The 22,791-nt window shown below is 44.7% G+C and overlaps 2 protein-coding genes and 1 long non-coding RNA gene across 5 annotated transcripts in view; 1 reads left to right on the top strand and 2 right to left on the bottom strand.

Annotated features, from left to right (window-relative positions):
- Positions 1 to 1,367, bottom strand: part of PRKACA (protein kinase cAMP-activated catalytic subunit alpha) — a 60,896-nt gene extending 59,529 nt beyond the window's left edge. The window contains exon 1 of the mRNA XM_079966154.1: positions 1,191 to 1,367. Coding sequence (XP_079822280.1) covers positions 1,191 to 1,236 — 46 coding nt within the window. The 5' untranslated portion in view covers positions 1,237 to 1,367. The remainder of the gene's footprint in view (positions 1 to 1,190) is intronic.
- Positions 1,368 to 12,274: 10,907 nt separating this feature from the next.
- ASF1B (anti-silencing function 1B histone chaperone) lies at positions 12,275 to 20,225 on the bottom strand. The gene is made up of 4 exons (XM_079966295.1): positions 20,010 to 20,225; positions 16,082 to 16,197; positions 14,456 to 14,632; positions 12,275 to 13,377 (listed from the first exon to the last, which is right to left on the bottom strand). The coding sequence occupies exons 1-4, from the start codon at positions 20,116 to 20,118 to the stop codon at positions 13,180 to 13,182; spliced, it is 600 nt and encodes a 199-aa protein (XP_079822421.1). The 5' UTR covers positions 20,119 to 20,225; the 3' UTR covers positions 12,275 to 13,179.
- A 133-nt stretch (positions 20,226 to 20,358) lies between these two features.
- LOC307210432 overlaps positions 20,359 to 22,791 on the top strand; it is a 121,848-nt gene continuing 119,415 nt past the window's right edge. For all 3 annotated transcript variants that reach the window (XR_013835994.1, XR_013835995.1, XR_013835996.1), the window contains exons 1-2: positions 20,359 to 20,696; positions 22,520 to 22,623. This is a non-coding gene — a long non-coding RNA (uncharacterized lncRNA). The remainder of the gene's footprint in view (positions 20,697 to 22,519; positions 22,624 to 22,791) is intronic.

Genomic DNA, 22,791 nt, shown 5'->3' with positions numbered 1-22,791 from the left:
GCATTAATTCTTTGACTGTTCTGCAAGTCTGCCGCCAGCTACAAAATCCTGCCTTCCACTTCCTCGAAAGCAATCCAAGCAGACCTCTCTGTTTTCCATCTAGGTACGCTACAAACATACTTCCTGCTTTGTTGCTAGTCTTTCCATCTGAGGCCCTGCCTGACCAGTTTGCAGTTCCATTCTGCAGCTTCCTTTGGGGGGTGGGGCGTAGCGGACACATCCGTCTGTCTCTGCTGAATTAAGTAGCCTTCCATTTGTGTTTTAACAGGGCGAGCTGTCTATTGAACAGGAACCTGTCATACCTGCCTAAAAGCAATAGCAAAGTGTTAGCTTCATTGCACATATTCGGTACCAGCCACTGTTAACTAAGCAGCCTCAGATAAAAGAGAAAATGCTACGCTTCATATTTAAATCTGTTTGATATATCTGGGGAGGATAACTAACCTACAAGTTACAAACAAAGTCAACACAAACTGGTTTTTAGTGCACAGGCACGACCAGAGGCAGTGTTGCCAGAGGCAGAAAACCCCAACTCGCCAATTTATCTATTTTTTAAAAAACCCGGTTTTCCATGCTAGAAACCCTCTTCCCCGAATAAACACACACGTGGACCCAAATCGGACAAAGCGCTAAAAGTAATGCTCATGGGAGGGGAAGGCGAACGGGAAGAATGGGTTGTGCTGGGAAGCCAGGACAAGGGGACACACTCCATGTGGAGGCAGCGCACTCGCAGGCTCCCAGGGGAAGCAGGGCGGGGGCGCCGGAGAGCGCGGCAGGCAGACCGGCCGGATCGGCCCCCAAGTCCCCCGGCAGCACCGGCCAGCCAGGTGTCCCACAAACGAGGCACGGAGGGGCCGGCCGCCACCCCGCACTCCGGATAAGCCTGGCACGGCAGGCTGAGGCAAAGGCCTGGCTGGGGAAACACCCCCCCCCCTCCCGGCCCGGGGTACCTGGTGTGAAGGCAGGGGGGGCAAGGCGGTGTCCTGCCCCGCGAGCGGGCTTCACGGGCGGCGACGCCCCCGCTGCTCCTCCACTCTCCGGAACCGGCTGCCCGCAAACCCCAGAACACTCCCCGCTCCGGGAGGGAAGAGGGAGGTCCGGCGCCAATTCCTGCCTCGGCTTCTCCCAGACTGCGGCCCCCGCTCCCCACACCCGGCTTCCTCCCGCCGCCGCCGCCGCCGCGCACTCACCGCTCTCAATCTCGCCGCCCTTCTTGGCCGTGGCCGCGTTGCCCATGGCCAGGCGGGGGCCGGGCTGGGGCTTGGGCTGGGCCCGCGGGGAGGGGGCGCTCTCCCCGCTCGCTCGGTGCAGGCGGCAGGAGGCTCCGGCTGGGCCCAGCCAGGCCCAATCCCCCCCTCCCCTGCCAGACCGGGGTCGCCTCCGCCCCCTTCTCCCCTGGCGGCAGTAGCAGCGGCGGCGGCGGCGGCGGCGCCACCTCCCCGCGCGTGCGCCATTGGCTAGCCTGCGCGGCTGCCGCCAGCCGATTGGTCCCGTCGCCGAAGCCCCGGTCGCAATTGGCCCGCGGACCGTGACGGCTTCCTCTCGCGCGCCCGCCCTCCTTCTTGCGCAAAAAGTGTCGGGTTGAAGCCGAAGGCTTTCACCGGCTTCTGTGATTGGCTAACGGAAGATTTATAGTCCCACCCTTCTGGTGTGGATCCGCTAATTGGCTAGGCCAGGAGATGGGGCTCAGGGTTCTATTATTAGAATATTTAGATTTTCCTAATTCCGAAGGTCCATTGTAAAGGGAGGAGGAGGAGGAGCAGCAGTAAAACGCGTCTCCGGAGGAAGCGGGGAGAGCGCGAAAACCGGGCGCGGGGTTTGATGCTTCCAGTGGGAATTTAAAAGAGAAATAAATAATAGAGGGATTCCATTGTGCAGCGAGCATAGGGGTTCGCTGTTGCGCAAAGCTATTGTCCTCGGTTGACCAGTATGGAATAAATTCATTTTTGAGGGGCGGGAGCCTGACAAAGCGATGCTCGGATAAGAATGGGCGTTCAGCTGAGCTTGTGCTCACCAGCTTGCTTTGTGTACCTAGACTAACGTTTGACAGTCCTTGACTACCCCTTTGTTCATGCACTTCGGTTAATGTATGAATATAGACTGACTGACTGCCATCTTTTGAATGAATGGAGACGTTTATGCTTGTTATTGATTAACCCGGAGCGCTCTCTGATGTCGGCTGCTTACCACGCCCATAAACTCGGACTGGAGGGTGGGAGGAAACAGTGCATTTGTGCCTTCTATGTCTCTAGCTACGTGAGCGTGTAAAACAATGGCTGGGTAAAGTGAATTCAGAGGGTTCTCCGTCTAGTTTGGCCCTAATTTATCTACATTTCCGTAGGATGACAGGATTTTCCAAATCTTGGCTGAAGTTGCGGGGGGGGGGGCTCAGAGCTTATATAACGAGCTGAACTTATGTAATAAATCTGATGCCCGAAGTATTATTGATAGTTGTTCATTTTGTGACATACACAGTCTGCGGGTTTTTCCTGGGTTTTTCCGGAGCACGTTGTGTAACCAACGTAAACGTTATGAAGAGTCTAGGCTACATTTCCACTTCACTGTTTGTTTGGCAATTGTTAACAGCCCTGGAGGCAATGTAGGACATGGCTGTCACCATGACAAATGCTTCTTAAATACTAATACAGTTATTATTTATTATGATAGCCTTAAAATGCCACAAGATTCTTCTTTGTTTTTGCTGCAATAAACTATCCCATCTCTCTCTCTGGAAGTTACAATAGACAGTTAACACAGTACTGTACCACTAAACTGCTAGGCATTATCCAGACTGCAGAAGAGCACATAACCTAAGAACCTCAGAGATTTTACAGGGCTTTACTATTCACTAAGGGTATGTGTATGTTAAAGACTGGTACTGGAAGATGAAAAAGCAAGACAAATACAAGGCACAATAATTTTCTGTTCTTTTTAAGTGCCTTTAAGGTAAAGGTAAAGAGACCCCTGACCATTAGGTCCAGTTGTGGCCGACTCTGGGGTTGCGGCGCTCATCTCGCTTTATTGGCCAAGGGAGCCAGCATACAGCTTCCAGGTCATGTGGCCAGCATGACTAAGCTGCTTCTGGCGAACCAGAGCAGCACACGAAAACGCCATTTACCTTCCCGCTGGAGCGGTACCTATTTATCTACTTGCACTTTGACGTTCTTTTGAACTGCTAGTTGGGCAGGAGCAGGGATTGAGCAACGGGAGCTCACCCCGTCGTGGGGATTCGAACCGCTGACCTTCTGATCGGCAAGTCCTAGGCTCTGTGGTTTAACCCTTTAAGTGTCTCTAAGAGTGAACTATTACTGTTTCAAGTGTCTCAGTAGCAATAACTAATACAGTAGTCATGACCAATACTTTTTCATGTTTTACTCAATTTCTCCTTAATGCTTTACCCTGATACACACATATTAAAATCATACTTGGTTGGAAGGGATGTCAAAGTTCACTTTGTCCAAGACAACCAGGCCAAACCAGTAAGGAAATCCACCTTCATAGTATCCCTGATAGTTGACCTACCTCAGCTTAAAAACTTCTTACTAGATTTCCTTATACAGCAAAGTTATTCTCTCCAGGACGTGACTGACAACTGGACGCTCAAAAGTAGCAGTTTTATCAACTCTTATGAAAGGGATAAAATATGGCATTTAATTTTAGCTATTTTGGCTGCATGAGCATAGGCCTTATTAGTTTGATTTTGAGCACAAAGACAGAGATCAGATTAGGTCAATAATGAACACATCTGAAATCTGAACACTGAAAACCAATCACGTTTTAACAAATTAGTGCATTTCAAGTACTTATGAATATACAGCATTTTCAAATAGGATGCTAATTTCAAATTTGAAGCTACCAGTTCAAATTAATAAAATTAATCAAACGCTACTATTAAAAATGTGAATAGCTTTAAGTATTTGTCTCAGCTTTGCATTTTTGTACTTCTTCCAACCTCTCCTCTGCTGGGTAAACATGAGGACTGTGTCAAATATTACATTTCTTTTTTTAAAAAAATTATATTTATTACTTTTAAAGCTTACAAAAAAGAAAGAAAAGAAAAAAGACCGGAGAAATAAAACAAGAAAATGAGAATACAATACAATATATAAACAATACAAAACACAACCTTAACACATTAAACTAAACACAATAAACAAAACAAAACAAAAACAATTTAAAAGCATACATCATACGTTTTCCATACGCTATCTTTCATTCCCTTGTTTCATCGACCTCCTCTCACCTCCCTTTTTGTATTCCACTTCTATTAATTGTTTCAGCAATTCCTTTCCATCTTCTCTATTTTCTGTCATATAAATGTCTTAACATATTTTTAATCTTATTTCCATTAAAACTAATATACATATTTAAGCTTAACTCCTTGTAACATTTCTACTAAGGCCATAAAATTTCAGTCCAACATTTTTCTATCACTCATTAATTTTACAGTATTTCTATATACAGACTTTAAATTTTTCAATCCTCTTCCACCATCTCCTCTCCCCGGTCTCGGACTCTGCCAGTCACTTCCGTCAACTTCATACAGTCCATCAACCTGGAGATCTTATGTCCGAGGCTCTTAACTCTTTTCCAAGTCCCTTCTGCAGGTCTTCTTCATATTCTTTGATGCTATAGAGCAGATCTCGGGGAAACTCCAGCCTAACAATATTTTTATTCCTTCTTGACAGATCAGCCAGATTTCCATAGTTAAAGCTAAGATCCATAAAGTATTTCAGGACATGTTTCAAGATTCCTCCAAGTCCAAAGGCCCCCAGAACTCCAGTCTCCTCCTGACCCAAGTCCATGTCCCAAAAGTCAGTTAATCCCTGCATGGAGGGATTTTCCAGCTTTCCTTCTCCAGTCCAGGCCGGGCTCCAATCCTCAAAATCTGACTTTTTCTAGGTTCAATCATAAAAGGCCTCAACTTATAGTCCTCAATTTGCCTCTGTAAGGCTGAGGCTCCCACTTGTATTACTTTAGGTTCGACACCACAACTTTCTTCTTCTCCTTCTCCACAATTTGTTCTGCTGAAGTAAATCCCTGTACCAAATCCTGAATAATTTCTGTATTGGTGCTCACTTTTTGTCCTAGATTAATCACTTTTTGTCCCAAGTTATCAATTTTAGTAGTCATAACATCAGTCTTCTTGTGAAGCTGTTCCAACAAATAGCTTATCTTACAAAATGCATTCACTAAGGCTTCTCCTGTCAACATTCTTAAATGATCCAAGGTCAATCCCTGATTCTCACAGTTCTTATCCTGCAGCTGGAGATTCCCCAGCTCCACTCTTGTAACAGTTTCCAAAGCTCCCTCTAGAGGGAAACAGTCTCCACTTGTATCAATCCTTTCAAGCACAGTTCAAAAAATAAAGTTAGTTTCAATTTTCAGTTACTTTTCCTCCTTTTTAAACGCAGAAGAGGACAATGGAAACAATATATTTCTCTTATTTAACTAACTGTCAACATGTTTTATTCACAGTCAATGAACTCTCCCAAAACGTCAATCTACTGGCATTCCGTTTCCAGGTTCAGAGCAGTGGTAATTTAATTTTTATCACTCTCTCCTGCAGGCTTACACGATCCAAAATTTCCCCCCTCTTCTCCTGCTTCCAAGGGGGGTTTAATGATTTTAATCGATGGAAGTTTAATCCTTTACATAAGGGTTTCCAAGACCTTAGCTTGCAACTTCTTTGCTTCAATCTATTTACAAAAGGGGAAGGCAGACTTCCTGTTTGAAACCTTCCCGTTTCGGTACCAAATTAAGACTTTTGTAAATCCAATTTTCCGTTCTACTCACGGGTAGCTGTTTAAAGTCAAATTGTCCACAGGAAAAAGTCAGCGCTCTCCGGCAACAGCAATGCGGCCGTGAAAAAAGCAGTCAATTCGAAGCACCACGCCACTCACCCCACGTCGCTCCGGATCCCCAAAACTGGGTTTCCCCACGAGCAGGGGAGGCGCAAAGGGTGCCAGCCGAATCCCACGTTCACAAGCTTCTCCCGCCTGTGATTTTAGTGGGTCTCCGCCTTCACCGTGGCGGTCAGACCCTGATTTCCACGGAGCAAGTTCCTCCCGATCGGAGGAACTCCGCCATTGCCGGAGGCGCCAACCCGGAAGTCCAAATATTACATTTCCATGGTGGGGGTGGGCGTGAGTGGGGGAAGACCAACAGTAGGTAGAGCCAGAATCCATGACAGGCAGAGCAAACTACTGTAGTTATAATTCTGCCCTCTTCCTCCTCCCTACTGAGTTGTCCAAGAGTAATGCTGAAACTAAGGCAGAGGAAGCCCACCAGCAGTGCCACCCCCTGGCAGCGGTGCCCCAGCAGCAGTGCCCCATTTGCCCTAATAGATAAGCTTCTACTACTCAAATTTTAAAAATGTGTGCAGGGAAACAGTAAGAAAATAGCTTCAGGTAGTGTATTTGAAATACTGGAAGAGTTTGGTACCTGTTTGAGGTGGGTGAATTTCAGAGTGCAGTTCTACACACTACAGATTCAAATCAGTTTCCATACCTATTTAGCACTGATTTTTTCTCATTAGGAAACTCTCAGTGGGTTTGGAGAGCTCTAACAAAGGGTCCCCAACACACTCACTGGGGTGCAATCCTCCAGATTATTTGCAGGGGCTCACGATAGTTACACTGGATGCAAACTGATTTGTAGTGTTTAGAGAGCCATACCAAGTATTACCCAAACCTTACTGCTTTGATTTTACAAACACATGTATTGTTGGTTCACGGGGGTGGGGGAGAGGTATCAATGGAGAATTTCTGGATGCCAATATCCAAGTTTGGGGAAAATACTGTTTGGTGAGAGAAATTCGGCAGAGATTTAAAATCACAGAATATGCAGCAAACTAAAGCATGGAAATAGAGGCTATAAAACTTTAAAAGTGCATTCCAAAAAATTCGCCTTGAAAAGTTTATTTCCAAAGTTTCCCTCTTCCCCTGGCGTAGGAAAAATACCATGCATTTGGTAAATTAAAAAATGGTTTACTTACAAATTATTCAAAGGTCAGATTCATGTGCTTCAGAAAGGGTTGCACAGGCAGAAAAACTTGTCTTAGTCACAAAGTGGTGAAAGTTCCTAAATTATTGGTATAGAAACTCCATAATGGCTTGTGAGAGCTATGCAGTCTGAGCTGGAGCAGCCAGCTCAAACTTCTTTACATGCTGAGCTTCTCAGGTCAACTGGAGAATAATACGCTTGATTACCCAAAGTAAGGGAAGTGGGCATGGCTAAGCCTGGCAGGACAGCTTACTCTATGGTATTAACCCATTCATGCATTAATTAGACTTAAACATATTGGTTATAACAGGCTGGTTATCCTACTTGTATAACATAAATAGCACCCCAGAGAACTTCACAAGCAGCACGCGATGTTATAATTTCTGCTTTCCTTTTGCCTACCTACATCAATAACTGTGCATATATTATGGAATCTTAAGGGTGAAGAGTGTCTGATGAGCAAATGGAGCCCAGATGGTAATAAACAGGCCAGTCTGGCTAGATCTCCTCTTTGAGCTCACATGATGATTTCTCCTTGTAATATGATGTCAAAGAGAGAAAAACGAGGCAGAGTTTGCTTAGAAGAAGATGTGGCTCCTGCCGTGGACTCTGCCAAAGAGCAGATGAAGCAAATTGCAGTGGTGGGGCCATGCACTGATGTAGTAAATAAGCATCTGATTAAAAGGGAGAAGGATGTACCTTCAGCCCACAGCAGACTATGAAACTTGGATTGGTGCCACCAGCTTTATTTCCCTGTGGACAGGAGATTAAACAAAGCACAACAAAGGCAGCTATTGTGCAGCTGTAAGGTTCCCTTCTGTTGTTGTGAAATATCTGGATCGTGGAGCAGTATACGTGTTATGTGAACAGTTGGTGCCAGGAAGTGAGGACAGTATTTGAGTTTGGGGTATTTCTGAGACCACAGGGAACCTTCCAGCCTCAAATTCAGTGCAGCACAGCACAAGCACAGAACAGCACAGCAGGAAGAAACAGCTCTGGTTAATGCTCCCCTTCAAGGGCTAGGGGTTACCTTCAGAAGGGCACATGGAAATATAAGTAAAAGCTGTTCAAACCTGCTTTGCCACCCTTTTCAAGGGGAGGGCAGCCTATGCAGCTGAAATGACTCCAAGATGTATCTACAGCATTATTACAATTTCTAGAGGAGTAGATGCATGCATCTGTTGCAGCAAGAGTAGCAGGGAGTCCTGTGGCACCTTAGAGACGCAGTTATTACGAAATAAACTTTCATGGTCTACAGTCCACTTCAGATACATGAAGGGTCATCCTGAGTTGCAAGCACATATATATGGCTGAGGTTGGTGGGGGTGGTGCAGTGAAATCAGAAGAAAACACAGAAAAATGCAGTGTATGTAACAGCAACAATCAACCACACACAAAAAGTCATGTTGGTAACATCCTGGCATTGGTAAACCAATCACATGCTGTGTGATAAAAAACCAGTCCACAACTGATAGTGCCAAACCTCTTGACGTATTGTAATGCAGTGCTTATATGTTGCAGTCTCCCTTGAGTTCAGATACAATGCACCCTTGGGAGTTTGAACTGTTCCCCCAAAGGGGGAAACATCTGCAATCTACTCAAGTTCAAGGAGATTGGGTCTTAGTAAGCCTGCTAGGGTTACTAAACATCAAAAAAAGGAAGAGAAGAGTCCAGATTCCCACAGGTCACCTGGCTGCATATTTGCCCATCAGAGAAAACCACATCATCCCTGTCCTTAAGCACTATTAGGGCTGAACATTACTTGGCTTTTTCTTGGTATTGTGGTTGCAGCTGATAGACTGGAGTAAGTATGCAAAATAAGTTTATTTGCAATAAGCTCTCAATGCTCCCCTCCACATCTTCCTCAACCTCATCCCAACATGCAACTGGAATAGTACTTTTTCATATATAGTTTTCAAATCCTCTTGTGCCAAGAGGGGAGTTTCATTTAGACACAGCTTAAAGCAAAGGTGACCTTGAAAAGGATTTTAAAGATCCCTTTCTCCTTTTCTTTGACAAGGAAAGAAGGTATGATAAGAGTGTTTCTTGCTGAGGTTCTTATCCCTCAGGAGAACACAAATATAGGGAAAGCCCCCACGCCTTTTCTGTTGTCAAGACTATTGGCAAGGCTGAGCTCGTTCTGCCTCCCCCTCCAGGACTGAGAACAGTATTTGAGTTACATTGGCACAGAATATTAAAACTATAAGTAGTGCAAATCAAGAAATCCCTGTTATGTATCAGAAGGCAACCTAAAGGAGTATTTTTGCACTGTTTCCTAAAGAAAAATCAGGAAACTAAGGGGTTCCAAAGTTGTGGGTCTCCATCAGGCCCAACTCATATACAGTGGAACCTTGGTTGTCGAACGTCTCCATTGACAAACGTTTCAGCTTTCGAACGCCGAAAACCTGGAAGTAACTGCTTCAGTTTTCGAATGATTTTTGGAAGCCGAACGTGCCACGCAGCTTCTGTTTTGAGTTTCCCTATTGTACTGAGGCTTCTGCTTTCAGTTTTTGGTTTTCGAACGTTTTGGAAGTTGAACGGTCTTCCGGAACAGATTACATTCAAAAACCGAGGTTCCACTATATATTCTTTAATGAGGTTCTTGTATGGGGACTGTTGACATCTGTCTTTCTGAAGAGACAATGGCAGAGTGGGCCATGGGGGTAAATTTAAGCCATTGGAGAGTTATAGTGCCTGCTATGGCTAGAGAGATCAATACAGCAGAGACATGTTTATTGAAGGTGTCTGGTTTTGCTGGTGCAGATGCACCATGGCGTTCTTTCTCTCTGCACTCCTCCCAGCGGTTATCTCTTCTCTGGTCATTGCTGTGGACACATGCCCTGTCTTTGTGTCCAGGCACTGCGGTCATCTGCAAGGGATGGGGACTACACTGCCTCATTTTCACATAGGAACAGCACCAATATGCAGTTGTGTGAAGTTCCGTATTACAAGGATGGTCCAGTTTCTTAAAAACTTAATTTGATGTCTCTGGGCAGAAAATATAGCCTTAACAGGTAGGCGGATAATGTAATTATATAAGGTTTCCCCCCCCCCCCACCTACAACGGGCAGCTGGAATGTTTAGGCAAAGCTGAGAGCTGTACACTACCCATTTGTACTGAATAAAGGGGGAGAGCTCCATGCAAGCTCTTATTCCTCTTTAGCTTGCGTTCTTGGATTTCATGCCTTCCAAGGAACCTTCCAAGGACTGTGCCAGCTTACCTGAGCAAGATCCACCAGTCAATACTTTTTTATTGCTTTGACAAAAACTAAACCACTTCCATCCTTCACATAGGAAACCTTGCTGTTGTGATGCCTAGGAACACTCAGGTCCCAGGTTTACTGAGCTTTGTTATACTCAGCTTCTTGAATCGCATCCAACAGCAAATTGAAGTCACCCCACACTGCAGTGCACAAGTAAAATTGGTTTTCTATACCCAGCTTTAGCAACTGAGCAGATTGCCTTTTAGATTAGCTGAAGTTTATAAATGAGCTAAAATTAACTCGAGTTTTGAAGCTGTGAGAGTAGTGGCAGGCAAGAGGGATCCTTGAATCTGTGCAAGAGGTAACATTCCTGCCATGTTTGGCCCAAGAATTTGAGAAAGGACCACAGATACAAGCTCCTTAAAATGGAGGTTGTACTGGTGGCCAGAAGCAGGAAATAGAATATGAAATGGAACACACAATATTAGGGAAATAACAGACTGGGGGGAAAGTGACACGAAAAAGCGACAGCACATTTTAAGCAGCAGCATTATTAACACTTTTTTTTGCAGGATTTGTACTGGCAGTCTATCTGCTGCAGGACCATTTTCAAGGTTCTGGTTATCAGCATTTCACCCCCCCCCTTTTTTTGCAGTTTTAAAGATATGTTGTAAATCACCTGGACACACATGTAAAAGGTGTTTAATAAACAAAGTGCAGCCAGCTTTACAAGAATGGGTTGGGGCAAGTGAAGGGTCCTCCGGGAAAATCCTGGAACGTCTATGGCCCAGAGTGTTTACACAGAGAGATTCTTCAAGGATCAGTCTCATTCTTCTAACCTAAGCACCCCAGCTCGCACATTTGTTTTCATCTAAGTTTTGATCCGTGAATAATTATTGCTTATGTAACTCCCTGCAGAAAGCAGCGTGACTAAGATAAGTTTCCACCAATTGCCACAACTGTAGTGGTGCCAAAAAAAAAAAAAAACCTTTAACTGAACTTCATAGTATTGGTGCAGCACCACTGGTTCACAAGCTACTTTTAACCACACTGCCACAGACATATACATGCTGAGTAATGATCACGTTGAAAACCTTTCAGCAGTGAAAAATGAATGTATTTAAATCAGTTAAAATGAGTCAACCAACCCTAAAAATTCCAACTTCAGTCTACTTGATAATCCATTGACTTGAGGTAAGCCAATTACCCTGATCTGGAATTTGGGAACACCGGGCATGTTTTACTTGACACACAAGAGAATCTCTGCAGTTCAATGGCTACTCATATTTCAAGCCATTCTGAAAGGGGTGCTTTGTAGCAGGTACTTTCTTTATGAGGCAAGATCTAGTGGTGGTCCAGGGCAGGACACTGTAGTGTTTTGCTTATATTTAAGTATGCCATTATAACATTTGAGCGAACATTTTATTCTGGCACTTTTCCCCTGGAGTGATACTTTTGTCATCTTTGCATTACTATCTTTTACATGCTATATTACCGTTTTACTGTTTTTCTATTTTCTGGGGCATTGGTTTGAGTCTCCTTGGGCAGGGAGGACTCACTCACACACTAGAATATGGTTTGGCATCATATCTGATCTAAACCTACCACAAGTTATTTTATAAAATAAAAAAATTGATACTAACCTATGACACTATATTAACTGAAAATAGTAATCTGGTTGTGTCGATCATCAGGGGTGGTATCCAACTTGCTCTTTCCATCAGCATAAAGATTTACACTTGCACAAGTGTTGTGCCCTGCACCCTCCCTAATTCTGGTCCAGAGGATCAGGGAAACCCCCAGGACAGATTTAGGGGGCATGACGTGGTGTATTGCAGTAGGTTGGACTAGATGACCCTCAGGATCTATTCCAACTCTACAATTCTAAGTCTTACAGATCTTTAACACTGCATACAACTATATTTTGCCACTCCTGCTTTAAGGAAGCAAATTCTACCTACATATTCTTTTAACCTCGCCAAAATGAGTAGTCTCTTGCAGTAAAATCTTTAATAAGGTTCTCTCGGTATTCAACCAACTATATACCACTTAAGAATTCACAAAACAGTTTATTCCAAAAAGTTTTATTGGTCAGACATACAACGCAAAAATGTTTTAAACACCTATATGCTGTGTTCATCTCTAAAATACCAGGGAGAGAAATAGAGAGATCAAGTATCAGGGCAGGTAATAACAGAAAAGAAGGGTGTGCGACTGGAGGCAGGCCAGGAAAAAAAACAACAAGTGCAGGCCTTTTGAAGAAAGGCATGTTTCTTCTGTGGAGGGATTTGTAAACTTAGCCACTGTCTAAAGGAGTTGATGCAATTCCTGCTCACTGTGGCCTTGGGCAGATTTTGGGTAAGTGGTAGAAAGAAGGCCAACTGGTGCAAGCTAAAAGAGGGAGCTCTTAAAAGCAGTGCTGGGACCCTTGTGCAAATAGGTAAATTGTACAGCTTAAATCTCATCATCCATCACCTTTTACTAAGCACAGATTGTAAAATTGGGACAGGCTTATCAACTCCTGAGAGGCATCAAGACCTGACTGTAATTGCTAGCTATTCTGCCAGCAGCAACTCATCAAGACTTAGCTGTGTCGCAACAGAAAACTGTCCTGAAAAGAATGTACCCACTATGCTAGATTCCCAGGAAATGGGTGCTCAAAATAACAAGGAAGCTCCCATTGCTCAGCCTTCTGGAGACCTGGAACAAAGGAGGGAAACACAGGGTTCTTGTTTATGCAGCTAGACTAGGTCAAGGGTTAGTGGCAGGAGGATCCAAGTATCAATGAAGAAATACTATGACAGAACAGACCTGTAGATCTGTTACAAACCCCAACACGAAAAGGACTCTGAATTGTCAATCTCCATAGACATATCAGTTGCTTCATTATCCCAAATCCCTCCTACATTTCCCACAAAAACTTATCAGCTGCTCTTCACTGCGCAGGGTCCTCAACATTATTGTGTTTGGATCACATACAGTCCATGGAATTCTCTGGTTGCAGACCCATGGAATGGACCAAGCCTTTGATGTAGACACAGCTAGGAGGCAGGAAGCTATCAGGTTCTGGGTCTACATTTTCAATATTGTCCATCTGGTCTCTAGGACCATCCCAATTGATGTGGAAACGGGTGACTCTGGGGTTGGATGCCAAGATATTCCTCTGTAGCTGGAAGTAAGAAAAACAGGGGCCAAAGTTACATAGGTTTATGTTTGGATCAACTTTCTAGGCTGACAGCTACTCAATTCCTGCAGCAATATCAAGAAAGGAGAGGAGTAACAGAAGTAAAAAATGGTTTTAAAAGTTAACACTATTTTATTTTATGACAACATGGAGAGAAAATTTATATCTGGGTGTAATCCTTCCAATTCTATTTCACATTGGTAATCCTTACTTTTTGACATGTACAGGGGACCTACTTACCTTGCACATTGGGTTTCAAAATGGCAAACAAGACTTGAACCAAACTCTATAGTCCGTAGGCTCTTAGAATCTGCTGCTGTGACTCAGTAACCCCAATTTTCTTTCAATGCTTTGAATCCCTTTGTCAGAGCACAAACCTTCCCAGGAGGGAATCATCAATGTCCCCTCAACTCACGGAGCCGAGTAGGTACCTCACTAAACATATTAATCTTCTTTTTGAGATTTAAAGCTCCCTCAAACTACTCTGCTGCAGCCACATCAATCAGCACATAATATGATGAAGATGCAATTACAAACAAGGTTTTACCTGTAGCAGGCCATTATCACTACTGTATTCTACAATAGTGTATTTAAGTTGTGTTATAACCCCTAGAAAAAAATCAAAGCTCCATTCTATATCCCAAGGGCTGCCCACTTCACAGCTTTCTGGTCAAAATGCACTGTCTTATTCAGAATGCAGGCAATAAATTAATACTGAGCTGAACTCATTGTATAAATTTCTGCTTCATATTGTCATCCCAAAAAAAATCTACCCTCCCCCAGTATAGCATTTTCCAACACTGCAAAGTGACTGGGTCTCAAAGGCTACTACTCTGGCCTTGCAAGGATTTTGTACTGCCCAAAAGAAATGGGAACCGCCAGACTGGGGGCCAAATACAACCCCCCCTGTCTCTCTATCTGGACTCTCCCCAAGCCACACCCCTCACTTGCCTTGCTTTGCATCCTGTTAAGGGTTCCCCAATCCAAATTCCCAAGGCAAGGACATGGCCTTCATGAAGGCCAAGAAGATGGACAAGCTGCTTTTATCAGATCAGTGTCTCACCTGGGAGAAGTCTGGCTTGAGGGGTGGGTTTTCTCTTAGCTCAGGATCCATATATTCATTGTTGACATAGTATCCAATGCGGATGAATTCTTGGCCCAGATAGGTACAAGTGATAAGTATTACTGTAACTCCCACAGCATCACTTTCAGGGATTAGATCAGGGTTGGGGGCATTGGCCTGCAGAGAAAACGGCAAAACAAGGTAAGTGACATTTTCATCTTGCCTGTCTTTAAAAGAAAACTCAGGACAGCATGCTTGAGGCATTTCCATTTCATCCTCATTGCAATTCTTGAAGAATATTAAAACTTTAAATTACCCATTCAGTTTCTGGGCTGAGTGGAGATTTGAACCTAGGTCTGCCTGGTCCAATCTTGAATGACAATACTACAGAGTCCTCATTCAAGATCCACTGAAGTGTATATAACCAGGAATGGGCTTATGTTGGTGAAACAAAGTGATACAGTTATAGAAGAAATGCCAACAGACTGGAGTTCATAATCAAGGCTTTTTTTATTTCTCTCGGTGTTGTGCAACAACAAAGACAAGCAACAAAAATATGTAGTCTCAGAAAACCAAGCAAAAGATTCAGGTAATTATCCTCATGTCAGTTCACCATGATTGTAAAATTATTTTGGAGAAAGAAAGCTAGACTACAGGTGGTAGAAAGGCCAAGGATGGAGTTATACTTCAGCACAAATTGAAAGCAAGTAAGCAATGCAGTTGCAGTTCCAAAGCCAGTGAACTGGGCCACTAATTTAATCAACCTCCATCTTAGTTTCGTGTTCTAACAAGAATTGCTATCCTGAAAGCACTGGCTAACTATGTCGTTAAGAGTTGTACCATCCCAGAATGCAGCAATGCCCTGTAATTACTACAGTAATGTTATCAGCACAGGTCAAAGAGCCACATTTTTTTTTTCTTGAGCAAAAAGGATTTGAGACTTTGATATTAACACATTTATGTGTTTATATCAGGAGCAGCAATTCATTTTCAATAATCACTGTTTTCCCCTAAAGGGTGGAAAAGCATTTAATCATCACCTCCACCAAAATGAAACAGCCTTCTCAAGCTGCAATTCCCCGCAAACACCAAGTAACACTGGAATACACTGCAGGGCTGTCATATGCCACTCTCTCTCCATCTCCTCATATTAGTATAGCAACACCAGGTGACTTTTCATGACTAATGTAGCCCATGTTTTCTCAACCTAAATAACACTCTAGCCACACACAATATGGATATGCTAATGATGGACTTTATTTGCATGGTGCTTTAAAAAAATGTTGACATACTCAGAAAAGCATCATTTAAAAAAAAAAAGAACTTAATTCAAAGTTAGAACACAAACTCCTCTACTTTACAGCTACCTTTTAATTTTGGTGGACATGCTATTGCCCAGTTATAGGTAACTGAGAAATCCAGATTTTAGTGCATTTTTTCCAGGTAACAATCACTTCTCTATTAGGGAAAATGAAAATTAAAAAAGCTTAAAAATGAAACAGGAGGTCCCTTTCCAATGAATCTGTCAATCTTTCTCCATTGTCTGACTTTAAAGAGAAAAATCTAGAGATTGGAGCCTTAGGCTGATCTTTCCTATCCTTCTCCAAGAGATAGCTCTAAACTTACTTCAAACACAAACATATGCCTCCCAGCTGGAACAGGTCCCACCAGCACTGAGTCAAGAACTTGGTCATATTCCTCACTCTCTGCAGAGCCCACATAGATGATCTTCCACTCCAAATCTGAAAGGTAAAAGCAACAAGGATCAGTTGGCAAGAGTGTGGGCACCAGAATCCTAGACGTATTGAGGCAAATTTCCCTTCATCTTCAGAAAGCCAATTGAAATACACCATTAGCACCAGTGTTTAGAGAATGTGTACACCAGTTCAAGCGCAGGGCTGAATAACCTCTATTGTTTTCCAGTGTCTCAAAAAAACCTTTTTATATCCACAATTCATATTGTTAAACAATGATGGGAAAATTTTGGGTGAATATTGATGTAATGTTTGCAAAGCAATGGGCTCAATCTGGAAGCACTCTCACAGCATTCAGTACAGATGCCTCTCTCTCTCCAGGTCAAGGTCTGCAAATCTGCCATTTAAGTCAGCAGTGGGCATCACTCATAATCGCATCAAGATTCCTCACCACAATCCTTGGAGCAGCTTAGTAAAAAGTTTATTTTACATTGTTTCTTTTCTTTTTTTAAAAGAGGTGCAGATGCAATTAAATGCAAATATACAAATAGAGTTTTAAATTCTTTTTCTTTAGAAAAGCCAGATAGCTTTCCTGCATAGGGGAGGAGCAAACTGCAAAGGTTCCCACCATGGGTGAAGAATCTGCTATGCAAAATCAGCTGTAACTTCCAGTTAGCTATTATGTCTGTCTTGAAACTTTATGGATCATCTCATTAGACAAAAGTCAGAAAATATTGTGCACAATCTGCTATGATAGACCACTGGTGCAGCTATGAAGGCTAGTAGTTCTCTCACATGGAACAGTAATGCTAATTAACAAGAACTTGTATCCAATGATGTGAGGTCATGAATAAATAAAGTCCACTGTTCCACATTTTTGTGCCAAAAACAATGCAAGTCAAAAGGGATGTTAGCAAACGGAGCAATCATCAGGAGCAACAACAAACTATAGGGAGCTGTGAGGAATGTGCAAAAGTATCCCCATTTGCTCACCAGAAATCCCTCTTTGCTGTCCTGGCTTCTTGCTAAGAAAGAACTCTTAACAGGAGATTAGAATCTGAAATAGGAAGTTGAGCCTATGCTGCAGCTCACTCTCATGTGTCTTCTTCTACAAACTTTACTACTTTGCAGGTAGCGCTTTTTTGGCATCTGTCCACAAAGGTTATTAAATTTAGAAAACTTGCAGCTGCTCCTAAGTTGGAAAGGCCATACACATCCTGCCCCAAAGTAAAGGATCTCACTGTGATTTTCTGTACCTCCATTTCTCCCCAATCTCAACACTCTTAAGAGAAGTCTGGTCTTAATAATGTATGTGAAGGCCCTATGCTTTATTTTAAAAAAGCAATGACAAAACTTTGCATGATGTATAAGTTACGTGAAACTTATCCCTGAGGGAACCAGGACAGTCAACATCCCCCACTACAGCCCTGACATTAAAACATGCCCCTCTGCCAATCCTGCTCTGCTCAGCTGACTCCCTGCTTGCAACTTCTGAAGCTTCACCAAGCACTGCCCAAACACTTTCAAATATATCTTTTCCAGCTGTAAGGCTAGACATTCAGTTTTTCTAATAAAAACTGCAATTCCCAGAATACTGAACTATGCACCCAATACCAAATTTCATGGTTGTACAGAAAAACAGTGGAATCAAAATAACAGCATGTGAAATGATAAGAAAGGTGAGAATAAGATGCTCACCTATATTTTATGGCAGTGTTCCCCTTCTTGAATGCTATTCCCCAAGTTTATGCATCATTTCTGCATGATACGCTACTCTATTTTAAAAGCCTGACTTACAATTTTTCTCTGTGGAGAGGGCCATAATTTAGTAAGCTCTTGATTTGCACTTGTGCCTGCTGCTCATAAGAAAATCAGTAGCCTAAAAGTAAGGTTAAGGAAATGACACACCTTGTTAACCTGATTTCTCACAATGTCCCACAATGAAATTTTTAGCCCACTCCTACCCTGGGACAGAAGCAGCAACTTTCCATCAAAACCATCCTGAATCAAGTCAAACTTGCTTCACACAATCCAATGTAGTGGAAGATCACCAAGGAGTAGAAGTCAGGAAGGCAGTGATTTTCAATTTAACAATCCAGAATCCACAATAAAAAGGAATAGTAGGGGAAGAGACTGGTATGGTCCTAAGGAGTTGGCAGAATGATACCACAGAGTAAAGGGACTTTGGCATTCTCTCAGAAGAACAGTTGATAGGGCCAGAGCCAATGACAGGTAGTCAACTTATTCTAGTTTTGCCCCCATGTTCATCCTTGTTGAGTACTGAAATGGTAACAGATTAAGGAGGAGCAAGATGATAACCAATGCCACTGCCTGGATAGGATGTAAGTGGCAGGTGGGGGTTAGCTGAGGGCAGGTTGAGTTTAGTGGGCCACTGCCCCATTTGACCTAACAGACCAGCCTTCATGATTTTCCACTAGACCACTGCAGCATCTAGTGAAGAATTATTAAACACCATAAGAAATTGATGAGAACAATAAACATTCAACTGAAATTGAAAGAATTCAGATAGGAAGTTACCAACTCTATAGAGTACAACTCCTAGTTTTGCTATGTTACTGACTGCCAATGAATGCCTACGAAGGCATAGCTTTTAACCATGTGCATCTCCCAGGCTTACTATTGGCTAATGACCAGCTGTATTCCCACTATGGCATTCAAGAAAATCTTCCTATAGGAACAAATAGAGAGCCTATGATTTATTGGAGAGAAAGATTATGGGCACTCATTCCAGAGCGCTCTGCTGATCTCAACAAGCAGCTACATCATTGAGGTCAGGACATGGCTTGTGCTGGGGCTTCCAACAGTGTATAACAACCCCCACCCCAAAACAGCCAATGCGGCAACCTAAGGCTCATGGGCCGGATGCGGCCCAATTGCCTTCTAAATACGGCCCGTGGATGGTCTGGGAATCAGCGTGTTTTTACATGAGTAGAATGTGTGCTTTTATTTAAAATGCATCTCTGGGTTATTTGTGGGGCACAGGAATTCGTTCATTTCCCCCTACAAAAAAACATTCTGGCACACATGTTCTGAGGGACGGTGGACAGGCCCATGGCTGAAAAAGGTTGATGACCCCCGATTTAAATCCTACCTTTACCCCAAGGAGCTAAATGAGACATGAATAGCTTTCCCCCTCAACCCACTTCTAAAAACCCTGTGATGTAGGTTAGATGCCAAGCTCAAGGTCACCCAGGGAGCTGCCTGGCTGAGTAAGGATTTGAACCGTGGTCTCCTCAGCCCAAACCCCCACCCAGCCCAAACCCCCACCCCACAATGGCTCTTTGCCCAGACCAACAATATTGCCGGCTGGGGCTTCCTGGCAGAGGCCAAGGCCTCATTCAGCAGAATGGTCAGAAGGACACCCCACATCCGGTGGCATTTTGAAGCGTGCGTGTGTGTGTGTATTTATATGGGTGTATACACACACACACAAATATACACACACACACAAATATACACACACACACAACATCTCAAGAGCAGCCTCTCCCCAATTAAGCTGCTAAGTCTCTGCAGGCCAAAAACTTAAGGCACCAAGTTCATAAAAGCTGTATTTTTATTTTTAAAGGTAGTTAGAAGGTATAGCGCCCACGTAGCAGCCCCTGTGTGGAGAGCCGGGTCCAGGCTGGCAAAATAAAGCCATAGCGGAAGCCCCGGGAGGGGAGGCGCGCGTGCGGGGGGGGGGCACAGCCCTGCCATGCTGGGCGGAGGGGAGGGGGCTCCCGGGCGTCGGTTGCGGGCGACCGCCCCGTGCGCCGGAACCTGCCTCGGGCTGAGGGTCGGTTGGGGAACGAGGCTCCTGGCGCGGGAGCTTCTCCCCCCCCCCCCCGCGTACTCACCGTGAGGCAACGCCTCCCCGCACTCGAATTGGACCTGGAAGCGGAGCGGGTGGCCGAAGGGGCTCGGGTTCTCCAGCAACGAAACTCCCAGGACAGACACCCGCGCCATGACAGAGCTCTTCTTTTTCCCCCGCCCGCCTTGCCTGCTTCCTTCTCCCTCTCAAGCCCAAACGCCGAAAGCCCACTCCCCGCGCGCAGCCGGCTTAACGACGGAACGGCCGAGCCACCAATCCCCGCGCGGCGATCGGAGGCGCCTCAGCCAACCCCGGAGCTTCGCGCCTCGGCTCCCCCGCCTACTCCTCGCGCGCGGCCACGCCCACCACTCCCTCCGCCAATCCGCCTTCCCGACTCTGTCCCTGGCGGGAGCTAAATCTAAACAATAAGCGTTCGAGTCTTCCTCCCTCCGCTCCCCTCCCCTCGCGCGCGCTGACCTTCGTCGCCCACCGCCAATCAGCGCGCGTTCTGCCTGTTCCGTTCTGCGCGCTCAAAATGCGCAGGCGGCCAATTGGTGCCTTCTGGCGAGCTATTAAGGGACCAGAGCCAACGAGGAATTCGAAAGACGGGCGAGGAAACGTTATTTGGCAAGCCTAAAAGTCTCACGTCACGTGCAGATCAGTTTTAACGTTGTACACTGGCTTAATAAATGAAATCCCTGCAGAGTTTCGAAGAACGTTCAGCAAATCTGAGGTGAAGCTTCTGCAACTAGCTTCTGTCTCCCTCTTTTCGTCTAGACAGAACAGGAAGGCCCCTAGGTGGAAGAACTTAGTCGACAGAAGGAATGTTACATTTAAAGTACATGGCTTCCCGCAGAGAATCCTGAGAGCTGTAGTTTCCCCCATTAAAACAAAAAGTAAAGGTAAAGGATCCCTGACAGTTATGTCCAGTTGCGAACGACTCTGAGGTTGCGGCGCTCATCTCGCTTTACTGGCCGGCGTTTGTCTGCAAAGTTTTTCCGGGTCATGTGGCCAGCATGACTAAGCCACCTTTAGTCATGGCGCAATAGAACACCAAAACCAGAGCAGCACACTGAAGTGCCGTTTACCTTTCCCTCCGGACAAGTACCTGTTTATCTACTTGCACTTTTTGGCGTGCTTTCGAACTGCTAGGTTGGCAGGAGCTGGGACACAGTGGCAAGCCCTAGGCTCAGTGATTTAGACCACAGCACCACCCATGTCCCTTAGTTTTCCCCATTACAGATATACAGTTCCCAGCATCCGTAAACTACAGTTCCCAGAATTCTTTGAAGAAAGCCATAGATCTTAAATGTATGATGTGGAGTGGCCCCCGGGGGAAGGCGGGATATGCTACCCTAAAACAAGGCAAGGTAACATCTTTATAAGCTGCTCTGCTTCTTTATCAGTATATGAGCAGCACCATTTCTCTGGCTGTATCTTCACTGCCACCAGTGCCCCCCACGACTTATTGTTAACCCTCAACTTTTCCTTAACCCTTGTCTTTTCAGTAATTGCAATACCTTTTTTTTTTTTTGCAGAATCGCATCATATCTGTGTTAGGCACAGCCGCTGCTAGTACCAAATATACACAAAATTGCTGTGCAGCATATTTATAAATGGCATATACAATATTTTGATGAGAAATAGCTCGGTAGCCACAAGTTGATTATCACGGTTATGGACTGTCTGGATGCAGAGGAGGGGTGGGAGGTGCCACCAGCTGGGGAGCTCCCAAAGGAACCCCCATGCGAAGAAAGCTCAGAGCCAGGGGATTGGTGGTGGGATGATGATGAGTGGTCAGAGGGAGAAGAGGGGGCAGTCTGGGAGATGTCAGAAACTGAAGAGGCAACAGGGTTTGGTGAGCAGGAAGAAGCTATGGCAGAGGGCAGTCCAGAATCAGAGGCAGAATTAGAGGCTGGAGAGGAGTGGGGACAGGCTGAAGAAGCCAGGGGGTCTCTCCCTTCTGCTGTGACCGGCTCACCTTCCCGCTGGTTTCCCAGAACACGCAGAGAAATGAAGAGGGCAGAGCAAAGAGAGACAAGACAATCCTGAGATTGCTTGGGAGGGATCTGGGGGAGGAAGATTCTTAGGGAATGGTGGGGAGGCGGGGACCCGCAGTCCTTGCAACTACCTCATTGGGGCAAGATCTCAGAGCCGTAGCTAGGTGATCTTGCGCCCCTGGCAGAACTGTCCAGATTGCGCCCCCAGCCACTGACAAATTGCTCTTCTTTCCGCCCCTCCTCCAACCCACCTACCCCATTCAATTCACCCTTGCGGGGCCCCACCTTGCCACCCCCTAGCTATGGCCCTGCAAGACCTACTGGAGTTGCTGTGATCGCTAGGCCAACACTGTTTTGGTTTCTTTGAATAAAGAGTTAATTTCACTGACACTGGGTGTTTTATTGCTGATCTGTTCCTGACAAGTATAGCAAGTTTGTATTTAAGTTTGTTGGTAGTACAAACTTAACATTGCCTTGCTATACTTGATAGTTAACTTATGGCTGTTGAATTATTAGTTTAAGGCTGTGTACACATTAATGTTTGCTCTGATTCTAGTGAGCTCCCATGGCTGACATTTGAAGCTACAATGTGTGTCGCAGGTGTGAAGCAACCAAGCTGATAATGTGCATCAGGTGACGACAATCCCCACCCTCTCTCTGGTATGTACAGCAACATAAAATGTGACTTAAACTGTGAGGTGTATGTGTGATCTCACTATGTTTTAAGATACTAATGTGTATATAGCCTAAGTCAGGGGTAGAGAACCTGTGCCCCTCCAAATCAGCCCCTACTAGCATGGACAATGGTCAGGGATAATGGGAGTTGTA

The sequence above is a fragment of the Podarcis cretensis genome (assembly GCF_951804945.1).
Source record: "Podarcis cretensis genome assembly, chromosome: 2".
Taxonomy (NCBI): domain Eukaryota; kingdom Metazoa; phylum Chordata; class Lepidosauria; order Squamata; family Lacertidae; genus Podarcis; species Podarcis cretensis.
This window is presented reverse-complemented; position numbering and strand designations above follow the sequence as displayed.

Excerpts from the sequence above, each read along its gene's own strand:
- ASF1B (XM_079966295.1), bottom strand. The coding sequence starts at position 20,118 with ATGGCGCGGGTGTCTGTCCTGGGAGTTTCGTTGCTGGAGAACCCGAGC. Across the intron at positions 16,198-20,009 it reads CGGGGAGGCGTTGCCTCACG|ATTTGGAGTGGAAGATCATC; the intron begins GTGAGTACGCGG and ends TTTACCTTTCAG. Across the intron at positions 13,378-14,455 it reads TCAAGCCAGACTTCTCCCAG|CTACAGAGGAATATCTTGGC; the intron begins GTGAGACACTGA and ends TCTTACTTCCAG.